The sequence below is a fragment of the Vicugna pacos genome, chromosome 25 (genome assembly GCF_048564905.1).
Source record: "Vicugna pacos chromosome 25, VicPac4, whole genome shotgun sequence".
NCBI lineage: Eukaryota > Metazoa > Chordata > Mammalia > Artiodactyla > Camelidae > Vicugna > Vicugna pacos.
The window spans coordinates 36,122,926-36,143,568 of NC_133011.1; the positions used below are offsets into that span (position 1 = coordinate 36,122,926).

The following is a 20,643-nucleotide window of genomic DNA, read 5'->3' on the forward strand; positions in this document are numbered from 1 at the left end:
CCGTTAACTAAGATGGCTTGTTTGGTGGAAGAGGTTTGGGAGGGCAGGAGGGCAGGTTTCCAGCCTGGACAGATCAAGTTTAAGACGCCTTTTAGACAGTGAGATGGCAGTGGGTGGTCAACATCTGCGGGGCAGGTCGGAAGTCTGGAAGAGAGGAGAAGCCGATACATAAATTGGGAAGCCAGTGGCTCACAGGTGGTATTTAAATCCTTGGGGCTGGGTGACCCAGGAAGTGAACGTGGCGAAGCACTGCCAAAGTGATTGGTGAATCCCTGAGGTACTGAAAGGGAAGTGTTTTAATAATAGACAGGGTTACTCTGCCTTAAACATCAAGAGCCACGCACAGTCTTCCAGCCACACTTTACTCCTCGTGTTCGCAAGCACAGCTCAGCCTATGAACCCTGGGCATCTCCTGAGTCCCCGGTATCCATCCATCCATCTTCTCTGCTCCCCCCTCCCTCCTCTGTCCCTAAACACTTGACTCTCAAGATTTATCTCAGTTGGGGTGGACAGAGGCAGGACGAAATCCCAGCATGCCGTCCATGACTACGCCCGTTCCTCACTGCTCGATCTGTTTTCTCAATGCCCTGCACTAGGGGGGCACTAGGAACCTTCCCGGCTATAAGCAAAGGACATTGGTTCCATCTCATTGCTGTTCCTCAAGGCTCTGTGGCTCACTAAGTCATGCGGAGAGAGAAATCGGTGGTGGGCTTCGAGCTTTATACCAACCCCAGCCACTACCAATCGGTAGGGTTTGGAGTGCAGGAAGAAACCTCTTTGCCACACGGCTCAGGAAACGTCTCCTTCGTCATCACTACCCAGTTCAGGTAAGTACCCTCACTCAGGAAATAGAATTCAAATGTGCGAGTGACAACTACCTTCCAGGCAGGTACACTCTCTCCCTGCTGCAATGCATCCTCCATGCTTCGGCAAACGATGTGCTAACACCAATCTGACCCTCCCCTACTGAAAATGGTCCATGCTCTCCCCTCCTGCATCATCCCTAGAGGAGAAAGTTCAAACTCCCCAAGGTGCACTCCCACCTCCCCCGGGAACCCGCTCTGTGTCTCTCCCCCTCCTCGGGAGCCTCAGCTCGGACAGGGCATCAGGTGGCAGATGCCTGTGCCCATTCGCTCTGCTCTGGCTTAAGCATCCTGAATAGCAAACCCATTTTACAGGTCAGCTCTCCCAGTACATGGTGAGCTCTTCCTCTGCAGGACCAGTTCACATCTGTATGTGCTACCAAGCTCTCTGGCTCCTTGCTCTCACCAAACACAGAAACAGCTCTGACAAACGCCAGCATTGACCACCCGAGGCCAAATCCAAGATTCCTCAGGGTCCCCAAACCCTTTGACCCCTCTGCGACATCAGACTCTGACGATGCTCCCTCCTCCAGACCGTCCCCTCTCTTCTCTTCCTGTGACTTCTCTCCCCTGATGCTTTTGGCACCTCCCCCACCTCTCTAGACCAGACACTTGGGCATGTTTCTCCACCTTCCAATAGTGGTTTCTCTCTTGAAGTCTGGCCTTGCCAACAGGATAAAGAACAGTGTTGATAGCACTGCTTTGGAGGCAAACAACCACGAATTCAAACCCTGACTTTGGCATGGAACAGCCAGGTGACCTTTGTACTCAGTTTATCCAGCTGTAAAATGAAAGTCATAACACCTAGCTCATAGGGCTGTCGACAGCATCAAGTGAGTTGATTCAGCAGAGGGCCTGGCACACAGTCTGAGCCCACGAAGTGGCCAAAGTCACCAAACGATTTCTGCCAGGCACAGTCATGCCCATGAGCAGCCAGACCACAGCCCTGGCTCCTACCTGCTCTCTGGAGTCAGATACCCTGCTGCCTCCAGGGACCTCTGGACCCACATCATCTCCTCTGGCTGTCTGGTCCTCCTCCCCCTCGGTTTTATCTACTAATCCACCCCGGGGGACAGCTGGCTATCACTGTGAATTCTCTTACCCTCAACATTACATAAAAGCACCAATCCTTCCCATTCCATTGCTTCAAGCTTTTTCCAACTCTTCTTCCTCTGAGCTATCCTCACCACCTCCATCATTTTCCCCACTCCACCTGTCCTCCTCTTTGCTTCCCAAGTGTCATTTCCACAACGCAAGTAATGAAGTAATTCCCTTACTTAAATTGTTCATAGCCCTCCTTTACCTACCAGGTGCAATCTGGGCTCCAGGACACAACAAGTCCACCCTTCCACGGTCAGCCTCCCTGCAGCATGGCTAGTCCCCACCCGCCCACTCCATCAACAACACCATCTCCATGCAGCATGCCTGAGCAGCGTGGCATTTCCCAGGGGGCACCAGGATCTTTTTCATCTCCAGGACTTCACACATGCTGTTCTCAATGCCTGAGATTCCCTTCCAGCGTTAGTAGAATCTTCCTCTTCCAGGTGATTTGCCCTGAAGCCTCCTGGGTGAGGAGAGGGCATTCCTGTCCTCCCTCCACACCTCGGTACCTTGTCCATGCTTGCTTCTTCCATCTCTGACATCACCTTGCTGACTTACATCTCTGTCTCTCATGGTACCTTGGAAACAATTTGAGTTCACAACTGTCTTTCTCACTGTTCTGCCCAGAAATCCTAGGACACAGCCAAACAAGAGCAAGAGCTCAATGTCTCCTGAATGAGTAAATTAATGTGTAAATAAACAAGTGAACAAGAGAGGCCCCCAGGTCTGTTTCACAATGGGGTGATCTGTACAGGAGTTCCATGGGAGAGATGGCAGACATCCCCACCTGAGGAGGAAGACGTCAGGAAAAGCTTTTTTTTTAACATTTTTTATTGATTTATAATCATTTTACAATGTCGTGTCAAATTCCAGTGTTCATCACAATTTTTCAGTCATTCATGGACATATACACACTCATTGTCACATTTTTCTCTCTGTGATTTATCATAACATTTTGTGTATATTTCCCTGTGCTATACAGTGTAATCTCGTTTATCTATTCTACAATTTTAAAATCCCAGTCTATCCCTTCCCACCCTCCACCCCCCTGGTAACCACAAGTCGGTATTCTCTGTCCATGAGTCTATTTCTGTCCTGTATTTATGCTTTGTTTTTGTTTGTTTGTTTGTTTTTTAGATTCCACGTATGAGCGATCTCATATGGTATTTTTCTTTCTCTTTCTGGCTTACCTCACTTAGAATGACATTCTCCAGGAGCATCCATGTTGCTGCAAATGGTGTTATGTTGTCAGTTTTTGTGGCTGAGTAGTATTCCATTGTATAAATATACCACATCTTCTTTATCCAGTCATCTGTTGATGGACATTTAGGCTGTTTCCATGTCTTGGCTATTGTAAATAGTGCTGCTATGAACATTGGGGTGCAGGTGTCATCCTGAAGTAGATTTCCTTCTGGATACAAGCCCAGGAGTGGGATTCCTGGGTCATATGGTAAGTCTATTCCTAGTCTTTTGAGGAATCTCCACCCTGTTTTCCATAGTGGCTGCACCAAACTGCATTCCCACCAGCAGTATAGGAGGGTTCCCCTTTCTCCACAGCCTCTCCAGCATTTGTCATTTTTGGATTTTTGAATGACGGCCATTCTGACTGGTGTGAGGTGATACCTCATTGTAGTTTTGATTTGCATTTCTCTGATAATTAGTGATATTGAGCATTTTTTCATGTGCTTTTTGATCATTTGTATGTCTTCCTTGGAGAATTGCTTGTTTAGGTCTTCTGCCCATTTTTGGATTGGGTTGTTTATTTTTTTCTTATTGAGTCGTATGAGCTGCTTATATATTTTGGAGATCAAGCCTTTGTCGGTTCCACTTGCAAAAATTTTCTCCCATTCCGTAGGTTTTCTTCTTGTTTTATTTCTGGTTTCCTTTGCTGTGCAGAAGCTTGTAAAAAGCTTTAATGGGTAAAGAGGGTGGGGGGCAGGATAGATCATTTCTGAGTGTCCTATTTAAGGAAAGAACTTTTGTCAAGGGGGTGTGAATATATCTGGTGAAGAAAATGCCTCTGGGGTCTGTCAGTCACTAGCTGGGAGGATTCAACTCCCGGTACATCATCCTCTCATTATTCAAGGAGAAGATCAGGGAGGTGCCAGGCAGCCAGGAGAGGACGCCTGAGCAGGAGGCGCCCCGGGAAGCAGGGCTCTGCAGCTGTGTTGTCTGCAGCAGTGCGTGGTGCTTACGGAATGGGCTGGGGAGTCATCACAACATCTGAACGCCCTTGTCTAGCCCAAGGGAAACCACACCCGCCTCGGGGGTAGAAAGCAAATGCATGGATCCGGGGTGCTGGCACCCCCCGAGGTCCCCCTCCACCTCACCACTTGCAGAATGTGCAAAACTGAGCCAGACTTCGACCCGTGTTCGCCTCGGCTTCCTCTGCGATTTAGGAATGACACTACCTTATTTGTAGAATCATGAGGTCACATGAGGTTGGTTGTCATTATAGAGAATTTACATTTTTTTCTACTCCAGATAAATTCTGGTTGACCTCAGTGGGTTAAGACATAAAAGACAGTTTCATGCAGTGAAACTAAAGAGACGGTTTTTTTTCAGAGAAAGTGTAGAATTCCACCTCTTCTGGGAACACGAAGCACATTGATGAAAGCAATGTTCTGCCCACTTCTAGGAAGTGTGACGGAGGTTCAGTCTTCCAGGGGTGTCTTTTCTTTTCCCCAAAGTTCCCAAATAGTCATGTCAGTGACCCGAGTGTCAATTCCTGGGATCTGTGGAGCCACGGAGACCCAGACATCAGCTACATGGGAGATTTTCAGATTTCCACTGTTCACAAATGCTCCTCTACTCAAAAGGTGGAGAGATTCACTGCCTGATGCCATCAAGATTCTTAATCAGTGTGTAACTCCTCTGAGCTTGTAAAATGCCTTTTGCAGAAGTTTAGGCAGAGGTGGATAGAACAGAGCTGGGAGTAAAGTAAGGACCATTAGGCTGGCAGTCATCTCCTCCCTCACCTTCCTGGAGGATAGAAGTGCTTGGTCAAACAGAGAATTAATCTCCGTCAACATTACCATGGACTTAGAAGCAAGACAAATGAAAAAAGCTATCCATTTTCAGGCTGTCCTGTTTCCTAACTGTAATAGTTTCCAAACTATTCAAGAACAAAAATGTCATGACGAGTTCTAAATAAGGAAATGCATTTTCATATTTAAAGAAATAAAAGAAGCAAAATGTCCAAAAATAGAGCACTGGTTAAATAAATTATGATGGGATCCTGTGATGGGAGTCTTTGCAGCTAGTAAGTATATTATGAAGGAACGAACATGCAGGGTTATGAAAAATGTTCACAACATGGGAAGAGAGAAAAATACAGAACAAACTGATACATTATATTTTCGTAAAGGAAAACACTAGTGCATAGGAAACAGAGGTGCGCTGTTTGCTAAGTGAAAGAGGAGAGAAAGACAAAGAGATATAAACACACACACACACACATACACACAGAGTTCTGGTGACTAAAGTGATAAGTGTATCGTGAAGAACAAGGAAAAGTACAAGGCCGTCAAGAACCTCATTCTCTTACACCTACTCTGACCCAAGATCCTCTCAAAGAACCTTCTGGAAAAGAAACATCCTGCAGTCGAGAATATCTTTATGAACTACAGTATTTCAGTAGTGTCCTTAAAGTTACTATTTCTTTAGAAATGCACTGTGTACTTGAAAGTCGCTGAGAGTACACACACACACCAGTAACTATTTGAGTTGAGGGATGTGTCAACCCCACTGCAATCCTTTAACAACATATACGTATATGAAATCATCACATGTACACCCTAAACTTATACCGTGTCACATGTCAATTGCATCTCCATAGAGCTGGAGAGAAAAGAAATGTGACACTTGTACTTGGTAGATTGCAAATAGGAGGTCAAGAACAGAAAGAAGGATTTCCCCCACTGAAGCCAATACAAATCAGCATGGAGTCCATTCCCTTTCCCACCAGCAAGGGGACCTGGGTGACCACTATGGGTGAGCATTGAGCCCCTGCTAAAAATGTAAAAAGGAACCCTCACTCCAGAGTCCAGCCAGGTCAGCAGCCTGTTCCAGCCGCAGCACTAACCAGCAGAGGACCGCCTGGGGCAGTTTTTGCTGGAATCGTTGGGGTAAAAAGGATAGACGGAGTCTCGCCCAGCAGCACGGCAAAGCTGGCTCTCTAACTAGGTGCTTTACAAATATCACCTCGTGATTTCTAACAGAGATGCTGCAAAAGAAGTCAAGAAACTGGGGTGGCTGGAGAAAATTAGTAACTTGCCCCCAGGTACCCGGCTAGTAACTGAAGACATGGGATTGGATCCAAGATCTGTCCCTTAGACCAGGTCTGTGCCTGCTTTTCCGTCCGCACTGTGTTCACGGCCACGTGCCCTTTCGTCGCCCTTGAGAGGCCTGAGTGGGAACCACTGTGAGCCCGAAACTAGAAAGGCCCGCACTACCCAGGGGCTCTGTGCTCTGCCCTTATTCCTCCAAGAGGTTACTAGACCCTGCGGGTGGCTCTGAGCCCATCAGAGGCACATTGTAATCTCTGCAGGGCGAGCTTCGGCCCCCGGGAAGGGCCTTTTCTCTACAGACCTGCTGAGCGCGTCCTCAGCCAGGGGCTAAGGGGATAAAGGGCTTAAAGCAGCAGGTCTATGAAGTCACAGATCCAGAAGTTTAAAAAAAAAAGAAAGGAAAAAATGGGACAAAGTCATGTTAACAGGAATACAGATTTGCTAGAAAAATAATCTAGAAGGTCCATCTATATAGCCCTTGGGTAGCGGACGTCTGTTCATTCCCCATAGGAATAATTATTTTAAAATGCCCTTTTATGGGGAAAAGATAAGATTTTTATTAAACTAATAATTACGGAATTCCACGGACTCTTAAAGATCATCAAGCCTGTCTCCTCTCCTTGCTAGGTGGAACCCTTGACTACAAGCGATAAAAACCCCAAATCAAACCGTGTGTGATCCCCACTCCCTTTCAAAAGCATGGGGATGAACGGAAAGGATCTCAACATATTTTAATAAGAGAAGTGGAAAAAAGGGATGGTCTCTGACAGAACCAGACAAATCAATTAATTGATCTCTGGCAAGCAGAGATAATTGTATTTCTGAGTCTATTAAGACACAACAGGGCTGGTTAGCTGATTTCCCAGGGCAAGAGCTGTCACTGGGCATCAGGCCGCGAGGGGGAATGTCAAGGCACAAACACAAGATGGCATTTTCTTTTGGGAATCGCTTGACTTAGGACCTAACAGTTTTCACTCTGATATTAAAAAGGCAGATGAGTTTGTTCACAGAGGATTTCAACCCTAACGTTTCTATGAGCCTTCGACCTTTCACATTGGATTGTGTACCATTGATTGTAGGTCCTTTTGGTGCAACTGTTCTGTGGGCAGGACAGAATTTATATGCAAAATCATCTAACCCCTCTGGGCAGAAAAATCTTCTCAATGACATGATAGAGAAGGAGGTGGAGGAAAGACAGGAGATGAATCTGAATATCAAATACTGAACAACTTCACTCAGAAAAAAAAAAATCAGTTTGATTCAGAGCCTTGTCTTGAGAAAGGAGGGAAGGGGGCAGGGCACAACATAGCCCTTGAGGAAACAAGATAAACTGGTTAGAACCAACTCAGACCAAGATGGCAGGAGAGTCAATTCCCAGTAGACCTTGAGGCCCAAGATGGTGCAAGATTTGACTTCCAATAGACCTTGAGCTTCAGTATACAATCACTGCAATACAGCAGCATGGTGAGTGACATGCCCACAGGCACCGTGACAGTTTCCAGGCTGACCGTAAAAGACCAAACAGTGCGCAGGGGGTCCTATTCCTGGAAATCCTCACCTCTTCCCCAAAACCATATGAATAACCCTCCTACTTGTTAGAATATGAAATTATCCAGCCCATCAAAACCAACCACCCCTTCTGAGATGGACCACATTCTGGTCTATGGAATGTGTATCTCTCTAAATAAACTTGCTTTCACTTTACTATGGCTCGCTCCTGAATTCCTCCCTGAGTGAGCCAAGAACCTGCTCTCCAGCGACAGCCTGAATTAAGATTCAAAATGAAATTTGAATTCCTTTTCAAGGACGAATGTTAGCTCCCTTTCTACCAACAGTATTAGAAATGAAGGTTCATGCTCTCATAAATAGGTATAAGTGAGTTATTAATATATTAACGACTTACAAATATCCATGCGATGGGTTTTATAATGAATTGTTCACTTAAGCATTTCCTTATGAGAAAATTATTGTAGATGAAATAGGATCTTCTCTTCTGCTTTGTGACCCCCAGAACCCATGCTACAAAGTTAACATGGAATCTCTCTATAGGTTTCTGAGCAGAAGGCATCACAAAGAGAGTTAAGATCCAGTCTCCTACTGGGGAAGAGGAGGTGTCACGATCATATTAGGAAAGAAGAGATCAGTGTCTCCTTTCCTTTATGACGAAGAGGTTATCAAGGCTGAGGCTACTTGGCAAGTGTCTCTGCACTCCGTCCTAATCCAGTCATTCTCAACCTTGGAGTTACCTGGGGAACTTGAGAACATGCGGATGCCTGGGTCCCACCCTAGAATTTTTCGTTTCTTAATTTGTCTGGAGGGTGGATTTTTCAGTTCTCCAGAGGACTTGAGTACACAGCCTAGGTTGATATCTTCATAGAAACTTTTCTGGCAGTGGTTCCTCTGCTTTCAACCAGAATCACCTGGAGAAGGTGTTAAAAAAAAGTTTCCTCTGGGAGTTTGAAATTTGCAGATACTGACTGGTACGTATAAAATAGATAAGTAAGTTTATACCGTAGAGCACAGGGAACTATATTTGATATCTTGTAGTAGCTTATGGTGAAAAAGAATATGAAAACAAATATATGTGTATTCATGTATGACTGAAGCATTGTGCTGCACACCAGAAACTGACACAACATTGTAAACTGCCTGTACCTCAATAAAAAGAAGAAGAAGGAAAAAAAGTTTTCTGAAGCCAGAGATTGTGACCCAGCAGGTCTGAGATGGGGCCCGAAAATTTGCGTTTCTAATCAGCTCCCAGGTAACGATGATACTCCTGGTCCATTGGCCACGTTTGGGATTGGACTGATTTAAATAGGATGTTAGGAGTTAGGAACGTTTATCTTCATGACTATCATTTAATAAAGACCCATGTGGGCCCACACCTAAGCTGTTATTGGTCAGCGAGGGAGCACCAGGCTCTATGCTGGGCACTGGCCATATACAGTCATATAAAATGGCGTCCTAACCCTTAAGGAGCTTGAATCTAGTTGAGCAGAAAGTAAAGCCACACATGACATCACCATCATTTCCTTTTGCAACCCAGCCCTCCCCCCACCCCCACTGCAATCTAAGAAAGTTTGTGGTGGTTCCCATTAGCATCCTTATAATCACAAGTCTAATAAAAGGTAGTCTGGGACATTATGCTGTACACCAGAGGCTGACACACTGTACGTCAACTGGCAAAAGAAAAAGACAGCCTGGAATAAATTCTGCTACCTTCTCACCCCCAGCCACTTGGCCATGCTTCCTCACCACTCCACTTGGGCCTTTCAGGTGGCCTTTGCTTCCTGACACCCCCTGCCGAGCCCTTCTGTTCCTGCCTTTCCGGGTCCTCCGCATGGCAGACTCCCATCCATCTTCCTTATTTATTTATTTACTTATTTGTTTACTTATTTACTTATTTATTTATTGCAAGGCTGGGGATAATTAGGTTTATTTATGTATTTATTATTTTTTAATGGAGATGCTGGGGATTGAACCCAAGACCTCGTGCATACTACGCACGCACGCTACCACTGAGCTCTACCCTCCCTCCACCACCCATCTTTCAAGTGACAGCTTAGCTCCTCTCTGGACATCTTCTCTGACCTCACCCCCAGGCTGGCTCCCCACTTCTGTTTCACTTCACAGAACCCCAAATCTGTCTTTGTTAGAGAATGTATCACACATCAGGGTCATTTCCTATAGACGTATCCATGTCCCTCATCAGCTGGCAAACACTTTAAGGCAGAGTAGCCTTCATCTTCACGCTTCTAGAGCCTAATCCAATAACATATGCTTACTAGTGTTTACAGTCACGCGTGTGCGAGCGGGTGACAGGATAAAACATGTAAGATATGCTTTAGAAACAGAGAAAAGCAAGCATCATAAAAACTGGGCTGAATACAGGAGGTGAACATGAATGTATAGAAATGGGTTGGAGAGGAGGTTCTATCTGAGCTGGGAGCCTGAGCTGGAGCCTGAAGTTTCAAGGCAGGTATTCAGAGGACAGACAATACAATAGAAGTCTGAAGGTCAAACCATTCGGGCTCTGAGCACTAGGCTGAGGTGTGAGCCCAAGAAAGCAGGAGAATTTTTAAACAGGGGAACAAGATGGTCACATCAACCCTTTGGGGTAATAACTCCACTGACAGGGTTAAGGCCAGAGTGGGGGCAAGGGTTTACCAGCGGAAGTGATAGCCCCTAACAGCACCTGTCTCATGGGCTACCCTCACCGTTCAGATGAGCCCATGAGATGGGCTCTGTCCTCCCCACTTTACAGTGATAACAGGCTTTAAAGGGACACTTTGATGTTCTCAGAGCTTATGAGTGGCAGCGCCCGGCTTGAAAGTCAGGTCTGACCCCAAAGCCAGGCTCCCCAGTGCCTCCCTGCCCCTGCCTCTTTGTCAGGCTTAAAAGTGCAGGGGTGACAATTCATGATGCTTGTTGACTAGTTTGAAGAGAGTCTTTTCCTCTGAGAATTCGCCTCAGTCAATATACACTTTGGATACAGGAAAGCGGCCTGTTTGTTCACAGCAAACATCACCAAAGGCAGTATGCACTGAGGAACTACAAAAACTCTTGACACTTATGAATGTGCTATAAGCAAGTAACCCCTTGATCAGGGCAAACCCTCAGGCGATACTCTCAGTTCTGTACCCAGGTGGCTCCAACACAGCATCTCACAGCAAGTCAGGGGTGTGTGTCTATCTGGGCAGATGGGGTGGGTGAGCTGGCATGCCTGGACGGAGGCACAGGAGGCATCTCTCATTAACCAGAGGAACCCGGAAGAACCTGGATGACCACAGTCCTACTCAGTCCAAGGAAGGGCACTCTCCTTCTCTCACAACCCCTCGCTCTGATTTCTACCACCTGGGGACGCTGTGGAGCACATAATCATACATCCTCACACCCCAAAAGTGGGCCAGCTTCCCCAAATCCCACCTTCCTTCTCTTTGATCACATCAGGAGATCATTTTTCATCCAGGCCCCCACCCTGCCGACTGGGTTTGGACTGCAGCCATCATGTCCCCACGGAGTGCTTGCAAGGTAAAGTAATTACACTTCACCATACTCATGGCTCCTGCGGGATTCAGAGAAGAAAGTCCTTAGCACTTGAGCATCAGGGATCATGCCCGACAGGAACTCCCCCAGCAGCTGCAGGATCCTGGCTGGCACCATGCCCAGCCTGTCCACAGCTCCCCGCAGGCAGAAGCTGGGGGCTGGGGATTATTAACGTCAAGGTCTTACTCAGATGGGACCTGAGAGGTCCTAGAACTCACTCCATCCCCCTTCATCCAAAAGCTGCCCTGGCCTCTTTATGGATGCAGCTAAGATGAAACCCACCCTCAAGCAAGTCTGACCATGAGATTGCACCCTCACCCACATCAAAGTGTGAGCCTAGGTGGCTGCACTCTTCAACTCAATTGTTGTTTTAAGCCACTAAGTTTTAGGGTCACTTGTTATACAGAAAAATGCAAACCAACAGATACCTATTGTTTAGCACACAAGTTTGTTACCTTAGGCACATCTCAAATTCAGTTTCTATGAACTCGGTTTCCTCATCTGTAACGCAGGGGCAGGACCAGCAGCCTCTGCGAGTGCAGGCAGTTCTCGTCCGTGTTTGGATGCTTTGTACAACCATCTCACACCACTATTGTTGACAGCGACCCCGAGATGCAAGTATATCCTGAGGACTTTCTGCGATCATATGTGTAAAGCACCAAATTCAGAGCACATCCTCAAAAAAACTGGAAGCCTCTATATTTTAAGTTTTCATTTAAGGAGGACATTGTAAATTCTCCGTTTTTGAGAGATCTGGGCACAGGTTTTATGACATGAGGTTTGGGGAGATGGCCCTTAGAAATATTAATCATACAGACACCTTTTTATCAGAGCTACACAGGCAAGCTTCATTTCCAGTAAATCCACTTTCCTTTAACACTGACTGACAGGTTTAATGGAAAGAGCAAGTAGGAAGAGGTGCAGGAGGAGGAGAGAAATTAGCATTTTCTAGTCTTTGTCAATCTACGGCTTATTTTCAAATGCACTAAAGGTTTAGATTTTCTACTTGGCAGGAAAAATCACACCAATCCAAAATGTCTTATAACCTGAGCTCACCACCATCACACCCTGCCAGAGAAAAAACAAAACAACAGGCATATAAACAAATACAAATAAGGAAGCATACTCACCCCCTCTGAAAGAGATCCACATTATAAAATTTATGTAGCTCTACAGAAAACTCAACCGTTCCTTGTACTTCAGACATGATCTTTTTGGTTCATTACCTAGAAAAAAAACAAGAGGGAAATGAAAAGCTTGAGATCACATCAGCCAGACACAGAGAGCTAGGGCTTCTGCAACAGGAACCCAAACAGCACTAACTTAGACAAGAGGCTCTGACCCATGAGACCACGACGTGTCCACTGGACGTCATCACTCAGGGGTTCCTTTTGTAGGAAAAGACACAGAGAGATGAAGTGACTTCCATGATGTCACACAGCTCACACCTGCAAGAACTGGGACTCGGACCCAGATACCCTAATTCTAAAGCTAGGCTAGTCCCTTTGCCTCTCCCCATCTGTCAGCACCATGGAGAGTGCCACCCCCCAGCTAGGAGCACCGCTTCATGGCCGACAGGGCAGGAACCCCAGCTGTTTCACCTTCTGCTCGTGTGACCTGGAGTAAGTCACTCAACTTCTCCCATCCGCAGCTTCCTCATCTGTAACATGAGGACTGGTAACGGCATATAACTGACAGATGATGGGAAGATTAAATCTGTGACATAGAGCACGTTGCCCAGTTCCAGGTATGTAGTAAACAGTCCACAAACGGTAGCTATCATTAATAATAATTAATGATAATAACTGAAGATGGCTTTATCGTTGTTAGCATATAGCATCCACAGAGCTAAGGTGTCTGGAGTAGCACGGACAAATATGTTTTCTACTGAGCAGGGGAAGCAGAGGGAGTCACCAAGCAGATGCTAAACCCAACTTGACAGGTTGTTAACTTCCCAAGCCAGGAGACCCATGGCCAATACTAAGGTTGGATAGGAAAGACGAAAGGGTCCAAAATTAAAATATTCCTAGTCTAGAAAGAGAAATAAACTGACAGGGAGACTCAAGACAGGCTGGATTTTCAAAGGATATGAATTCATCTAGATACCAGGCATTTGGAGAAGGAAAAGAAACTGACTTCTAGTGAGTATTAATTATATTCCTGGTGCTGCATGAAGTATTTTACATCAGTTGTCTGATGGAGTCCAAGAAGAATCTTGCCCCATGTCGCAGATTTAAAAAAGGATCTGAACATCTCTAACCTGGAGCCCCTCTGTGACTCTAGAATGTTCTGGTGGTGTCTACTTTGGTAAGCAGCCTCAGTTACTACCATGTGTAATGGGGATGATATAAGCTACCTGGGGGGAAGACATCAGGTGATTACTTGCAATTGAGCAGGTTCTGGGGGAACTAGAAGGTTCTCAATAGGTAGGAGCTGGCATGATCTTGGGGAAGGGGGAGAATGAGGGAGGAGGAGGAGAAGGAAGTGGAGGTTTGTCTCTCCTAGCTGGCAAGTGGTGACTGGCACCTAAGTCTCCTTTCAAAACCCCTCTTCTTTCTGCCCGCAAGACACCTCAAGAATCAGACCATTACTGGGGTTCAGAGCCCAAGCTCACTGCAGCTGACAGGGTTATGCTAGGCCAGCACCCAAGAAGAAGAGCACAAAGGATTAACCAGGCCTTCACTGAATCTCAGCTCTGGCAAGAGTGCCCCCACAGCACATTCCCAGGCCCCACAGGTAAACATTTCTGAGGACACAGAATTCTGCACACCAAATTTAAAATGCAGCAGATCCAAGGACCCAACCTCTGTAAAATCTGCAGGATGGAATTTCAGGATGATAAGCCTGCAAAGGCCTGACTCAGAAAATGCACTGAAAACCCATTTCCCTAATGGGAGAGCCATCCAGGCGCGCCCTGGTCCCGCCTCATGCACCGCAGCCAGTCAAGGTCCGAACTGCCCCTCAGTTTCAATTTCAAGGTATTTCCAGTAAAAGCCTGGTGGTGGAGGGGCCAGCAGAGAAAGCCACTCTGTGCTTCAACTTGTTGTCACCTTAAAGAGCAACCACTGCATCTTCCCCACCTTCTCATCACCCCGATCAGTCTCAGTCCTCAAAACACAGCAGAACTGGCAAAGCCGCGCTTGTGGTTCTCAGTTTCAGCAACACCCGGACCCTCTGTGCTCTCTGATCCTGGGGGGAGATTAGAAAGGAACAGAGGGAGAAGAACAGTACACGCCAACACCCCAGCCCACCACACACTAAATCCTGCTCCAAGATTCCCATCCATGACTTCCTGCTGCCTCAAAACCTCTCCGAAGCAGGTGGGACTGACCCCGATTCACACAGGGGGTGTGTCCACGCCACATGAGGGGAGAGCTCTGATCCAGGAGCCCACAACTTCTAGCTCCATTCCTTACTTGCAGAATGGTTGAGACAACATGTTGTGTGTGTGTGTGTGTCTTGGAAATGAATGTTTAGAAGAAAACAGATTTAATGCATAGAGACTACCGTACGGAATAATGCTTTCTAATGGGAAGATGCACTGTAGCATCCTATGGCTCAGGACTAGCAGGATATAATCCTGGAACGTGCAGTTGCAAATGCAGCTTCTTGGCGGGAAACTGCCTTTTCCTTTTGAACACCATGTGATTCGTTATAACCAAACATTCAGTTATTCAGTGATGAGGATGAGCTCCTGTTCAGAATATCAGTTGAGAGCTCCACATTGATTTTGCTGGTCACCGTGCCACAGCCAATTTGTAGGAAGCGCAGGAATCTGCAGGAATCCAAAAGCTCTGGCTTGGTCCCAACCCTCCCCAACCCTTCTTCAGAACAGAGGGAGCACGCTTACAGGGGCGGCTTACAAGTGCAGTCCTACAGCCGGCGGAACCAGCACCCCTTTGTTTCTGAAAGCAAATTCTCATTTTCAGGTCCTACCCAGACCTACTAAATCAGAAACTGCAGGAGTGAACTTAGGGATCTGTGTTTTCACAGGTCCTCCAGGGAACTCTGATGCAAACACTAATCTGCGAACCCCTGGTGCAGAGACTAGAGTTGCAGAGTTAAGCAGATCCAAGTGCATTTGGTTCCTTGTGAGCTGTGTGACTCCAAGCCCATGGCTTTACTTAACCTCTCTGTTCCTCAGTTCCCTCCTGTGCAGTTGGGAATAATAAGAGTACTTGCCCCATAAGATTGTTTTCCCGATCAGCACACACACACAACATGGGCACGATACGCACACAGGACAGACACGCGGCACATGCTTCACACGTCCAACAGACACACACACATCACACACACACATCCATACAGACCCAGGCACACACACACAACACATGACACGGCACACACAGTACTCAACACACCCACAGCTGCCCACGGTGCTCACCCAGCGCACGCCTGACACCCACACACACAACACACCCCACCCACCGAACACACACCATGCACACACACCCCACACACCGCAGACATCTCTGCACTCACTTCCTACGACAACCAGAGCCACCTACAGTCTAGTGATTTCAACCATTCTACTACACGTGGTGTGCTCCTGGGATGCTATGTCACACAAGCACCTCCTGCAGGGATGTGGGGTGTCCAGGTGCTGTGCTGACGGAGCTCAAAACTACATTCAGAATAAACAGAACAAAACTATGTTCAATATCTTATCATAACCTATAATGAAAAAGAATATGAAAAATGATGTGTGTGTATATATACACATAACTGAATCTCTATGCTGTACACCAGAAACTAACACAACATTGTAAACCAACCCTACTTCAATTAAAAAAAAGAAAGAAAAAAGCTGGCCTTGCCCTCATGATGCTCAAAGACTGGGGAAGGGCAACCAAGCAGCCGTCCCAGAGAGAGTGACGGGCCCGGGGCCGGGAAGGCTGGTTTCTGACTGACCAGGTCGTGCATGGATCCACGGTCACATATGCAAGCTTCCCTCTAAAAAAGTGAATCGTTTCCCCTCCCACCTCCAGCGGGTCTTCACAGCCTCAGCTCACCTGGCATCTGCACGCCTGCCCTGGGACTTCCCTGCACTCCATGCAAGGCTCCTGGACCCCCGGCCCCCGGCCTGCTCCTCACTCGGCTGCATCACCACCAGTCTGCACCTGTGTGGGGGCAGCCTGCACCTGGGGTATCGTTTTCCAGACAAACACACCTGGAGAGAAAGGTGAGAGGGCAGTGGGGGGCCCCGAAGCATCCTCCAGGGAAGATGAACGACCCTCAGAGCCCTTCCCTAGCTGATGGGAGAATCAGCTTTATCTCTGGCGCACTGCACACACAGGCTGAGAACCAGGAGGTGGGTCCCCCTCACACTGGGTGATCTTGGACTTGTTCCTAACTTCCCTGTGCCTCATCTTCCTTCTCTGTAAAATGGGCATAATAATAATGATACATTCTTCATAGGGTTCTTGTGAGAATGAAAAATGTTAATATAAATATCATTTGCAGCAACGTGGATGGACTTGGAGACCATCATTCTAAGTGAAGTAAGACAGAAAGGGAAAGAAGAATACCATATGATAGCACTCATATGTGGAATCTAAAAAAAAATTAAATTAAAAAGAAAAAAGAGGACACTAATGAACTCATCTACAAAAGCAGCAGACTTGCAGACATAGTAAACACTCTCATGGTTACCAGGGAAAAGGGGTGGGAAGGGATATATATGGGAGTTTGAGATTTGCAAGTGTTAACCACTATATATAAAAATACGTAAAAAGCAAATTCCTTCTGTATAGCACGGGGAACTATATTCAATATCTTGTAATAACCTTTAATGAAAAAGAATATGAAAATGAACATACATACATATATATATGCATATTGGGACACTGTGCGGTACACCAGAAATTGACACATTAGAACTGACTATACTTCCATTAAAAAAATAAAACAAAAATAACAATAAAAAATGTTAATGTACATAAGCCACTTAGAATGGAGTCTGGCATGTAACAAACCCCAGAAGAATGCTAGTTAATTTTATCACAGAAGGCGGAACCAGAAGAAAGAGTGGAACAGCGTTTGTTTAAAAAAATTTCTTTATTGAGTGGCCCCCATGGTCCTGCCCTGTCCTGGCAGCTCCCTCCTAACCATCACGGCCACCCAGCTGGACATGGAGTCATCGCATCATGCGGTGAACTTCCCATCACTGGGGTGTCCAGGCAAAGACTGGGGTCCCTATTTCCCTGTTTTCTGGGATCCCAGGCCCCTGCCTTGTGTTTAAGTGACAACTGAATGTCCTTTCAGCCCCAGGGACCAAAGACTCCATAATCCCCAGGCAGGTCATGTTGACCTTTGTGACAAGGAATGAATCCTAAGTCAGAGAGCGGAAGAGAGAAGCAGGCTGTGACGTCCCGGACCCCGGCTCAGCCCTGACTCCCACCACTTCATATGTCACCTCTCTGAGCCTGGATTGCCGCCTCTGTACTTCAAGGGAAAACCCACCTAAGAGAGTGATTTGAAATGGTAACTAATGAAAGAGATCTCTGCAAAGTACTAAAATGTTCTCATTGCCAACAGGCTCTTAGTAAAGTATGAGGAGAAATTACTTGGGAACCATAAGCACGTTCCTTACTCTTCCTTGAGGGGAGAGAGGAGTAGGAGATACTAACGAAGTCTCTGGAAAACAGGGGCCAGGTCTATTTACGGGTTTCAGAGTTCTCCAGGGCTAACGCGGCGGCGGGCCCTCGGAACAGGTTCACAAAGCGGTGCGGAATTGTTGGATCCAACATCGCAGGGGTGGGAGAGAATCCTTGTTCTCTGTCCTAAAACCATGGCCTGCAGCTCTCTGCCCCAGAAACAGGGCCAGAAGACAGATGTGCATTCCTTACCCTGGAAGCACCACCAGTGACACCAAAGGTGCAGCAGAACATTGCCATCTACCCACTTACCCGAGTGTCAACGGGGCATCACCGTCAGCCCTCTCTCCTCCCTGCTCCCGCTACGCTCGGAACACGACCCCCAACATCCACATGCCGAAAATCCCCAAAGTGAAATTACTAAAAGGTGGAGCCTTTGGGAGATGATTAGGTTGGGAGGGTAGAAACTCATGAACGGGATTAATGCCCTTACAAAAGAGCCGCCAGAGAGCTCCCTTCTCGCTTCGCCACGTGATGACACCAGGAGAAGTATGCGACCCGGAAGGGGACCTGCCCTCAACCCTGCTGGTTCCCTGATCCTGGACTCGGAGCCTCCAGAACAGTGAGAAGTAAATGTCTGTGGTTCACAAGCCCTCAGTCCGTGGTGTTCTGTTATAGCTGCCAGGACGAACCAAGACCCCACCGAAGACGGGTGGTTGTTAATTCTCACTGTCTTTAGTTCCTTGAATCCAGCCCCTTCTCTCCATCTCCCAAGTCATCTCCCTCATTGTCCAGGCCATCATCCCCTTGCCTGGGCTAGTCCCACCTCCAGGCACAAAGCTTTACTCCCCACTCCATGTCACAGCTGAGCCTAAACCCACGTGCCTTGGCTCTTACACCACGTGACCTTTCCAGGACCGGTCTCTCCACAGGGACAGGGGAGAGTCAGTGCATCACGGTGGCACTGAGCGTTAAAGATCATCATGAAGATAAAAAGCGTCAGTCATTCTCTCGCAAACTGTCAATCACTCATCAGTGGAAGCAGCTAGTATTCTTATTTCTGCCTGCAACACTGTTGGCAGAAATGCAAACGGCCCCTGGTGCAGTCCAAACCCAAAGCACAAATCCTCTCTGCTGTATTTTAGAGGTTCTGGGCTCCCTAGAGGCCTGGTTTCCGTGTCAATTAAAGCGGGATAATGTTTGTACTTTTCATTGTGTTTCTAAAATGTTTCCTCAGTTATTTACATTTTCAAAAATGTTTTGGAACATTCTCAGTGGCCCCTGACAAGATTTGTTAAAAATATTACGGCTATTTTGGAGAAATACCATGTCAATACCTCATCAGATAGTGCCTGGAAACAAATCCTTCTACAAATACATCTTCCTTTCAAACGTAATTTTTCTTTTAAAACATCAATCTTTGAAATGCGTGGCCTTTGAAGATTAAATGAAAAAAAAAGCATGTTGATCTTAATACGTATCAGCATTCACTTTATGAAAGGGCATTCAAAGTCGCTGTGCTCAAAAGATTGTAAGTCATAGGATTACAACATGGTAAGTGGGGAAGGTTCTGGAAAGGACCTTCTGATGCCATGGTGCAGAAAGTGAGGACAGAGAAGGGATGCCAGATCACAACCCAGCAAGCTCACGGGGGAGCCACGGTCAGAACTGAGGTCTACAGGGATAGGTACCATGGCAGAGAAAGCGAGGATGCCCAGGGAGAAGGCCACAGCCCAGCAGGGCAGCCTGCCCGAGCCTGGCCAGTCTCAACCACACAGAGCTCAGCCCCTCAGCAGCTATAGGACGGTAAGCACCCCGTGCCTCAGTTTCCCCACATGGAAGTTGCTTTGGAGCCTGGCATCTGATAAATGCTTAATAAGTACAAGCCAGCATGATGTGGGCACGGCAGGAAAGAAACGATTACCTCCTTCCACCCGTGACTTACTGGACCCCCTGGCGGGGTCTCCCAGGGGGCAGGGGGCAGAGAGGCCAGAATTCACCTTGTCTCTTGTCTCTGACTCTCACTCATCACAGCAATCGGTCAAAGTCTTTACCTCCGTGATCTCCTCTGATCATTGAAGGTGGCCCCCAAGAGAGAAAAAGAGCAGGGAGGGCACCCCCAACGTCTGCATGGTGATGGGGAAGGAAGTGGGCAGGACAAGACTCCTCAGCATCTCAGCGCTTCGGACTCACCGGAAACTCAGGGCTGACTTGGCTCAGCCCCTTATACGGGGGCCGAGGAAACAGGACGTCTGTGTGGCTTCGGGGCTTTCTCTCAGAGCCGCCTGAGAGGAGATCCACGCAGGACCTGGGCCGTCCGGGCCCTTGGAGTGGGATGCTCTGTGCAACGTAGCACAGACAGACCCGCCTCTGCTGCAGGGGCTTCCTGACCGACGCCCATTTCTCCTCAGCACAGCCCAAACCTCCAGCAGAAAAACCATGCCCTTCAAATCTGGGACCTTCCTGCACTGCCAACCCACCTTCTCTCACGCCGTCACTCACCCTCACCAGCACCTCTGCAGGGAGCCTCCGCAAAGCGCCCCAACGCCCTCTGAACACATCTCACCTCTGCACAATCCGTAATCTCCAGGAGACTGTCCACCTCTCCCCTCCCTACGTGACCAGCTCCCTATGCTGGAACGTCCAACACACCTCCTCCAGGGAGCCGTTCCTGAGCCGCCAGGCCGCCACCTTCCCGACGCAAGCCCTCCTCTACAGCCCTGACCAGCTTAGGTCCTGGGAGCA

The 20,643-nt window shown here is 47.4% G+C and overlaps 1 protein-coding gene across 10 annotated transcripts in view; it reads right to left on the minus strand.

Annotated features, from left to right (window-relative positions):
• FAM135B (family with sequence similarity 135 member B) overlaps positions 1–20,643 on the minus strand; it is a 228,955-nt gene that overhangs the window by 133,485 nt on the left and 74,827 nt on the right. For 9 of the 10 annotated variants that reach the window (XR_012064254.1, XM_072949761.1, XM_006211158.4 and 6 more), the window contains one exon: positions 12,430–12,525. Coding sequence is in view for 9 of the 10 variants with exons in the window: in XM_072949761.1 (XP_072805862.1) it covers positions 12,430–12,506 (77 nt within the window). In the remaining variant the exon portion in view is untranslated. Of the gene's footprint in view, positions 1–11,754; positions 11,806–12,429; positions 12,526–20,643 lie in introns of those variants that run through there. The other variant, XM_072949763.1, reaches the window with a different exon arrangement.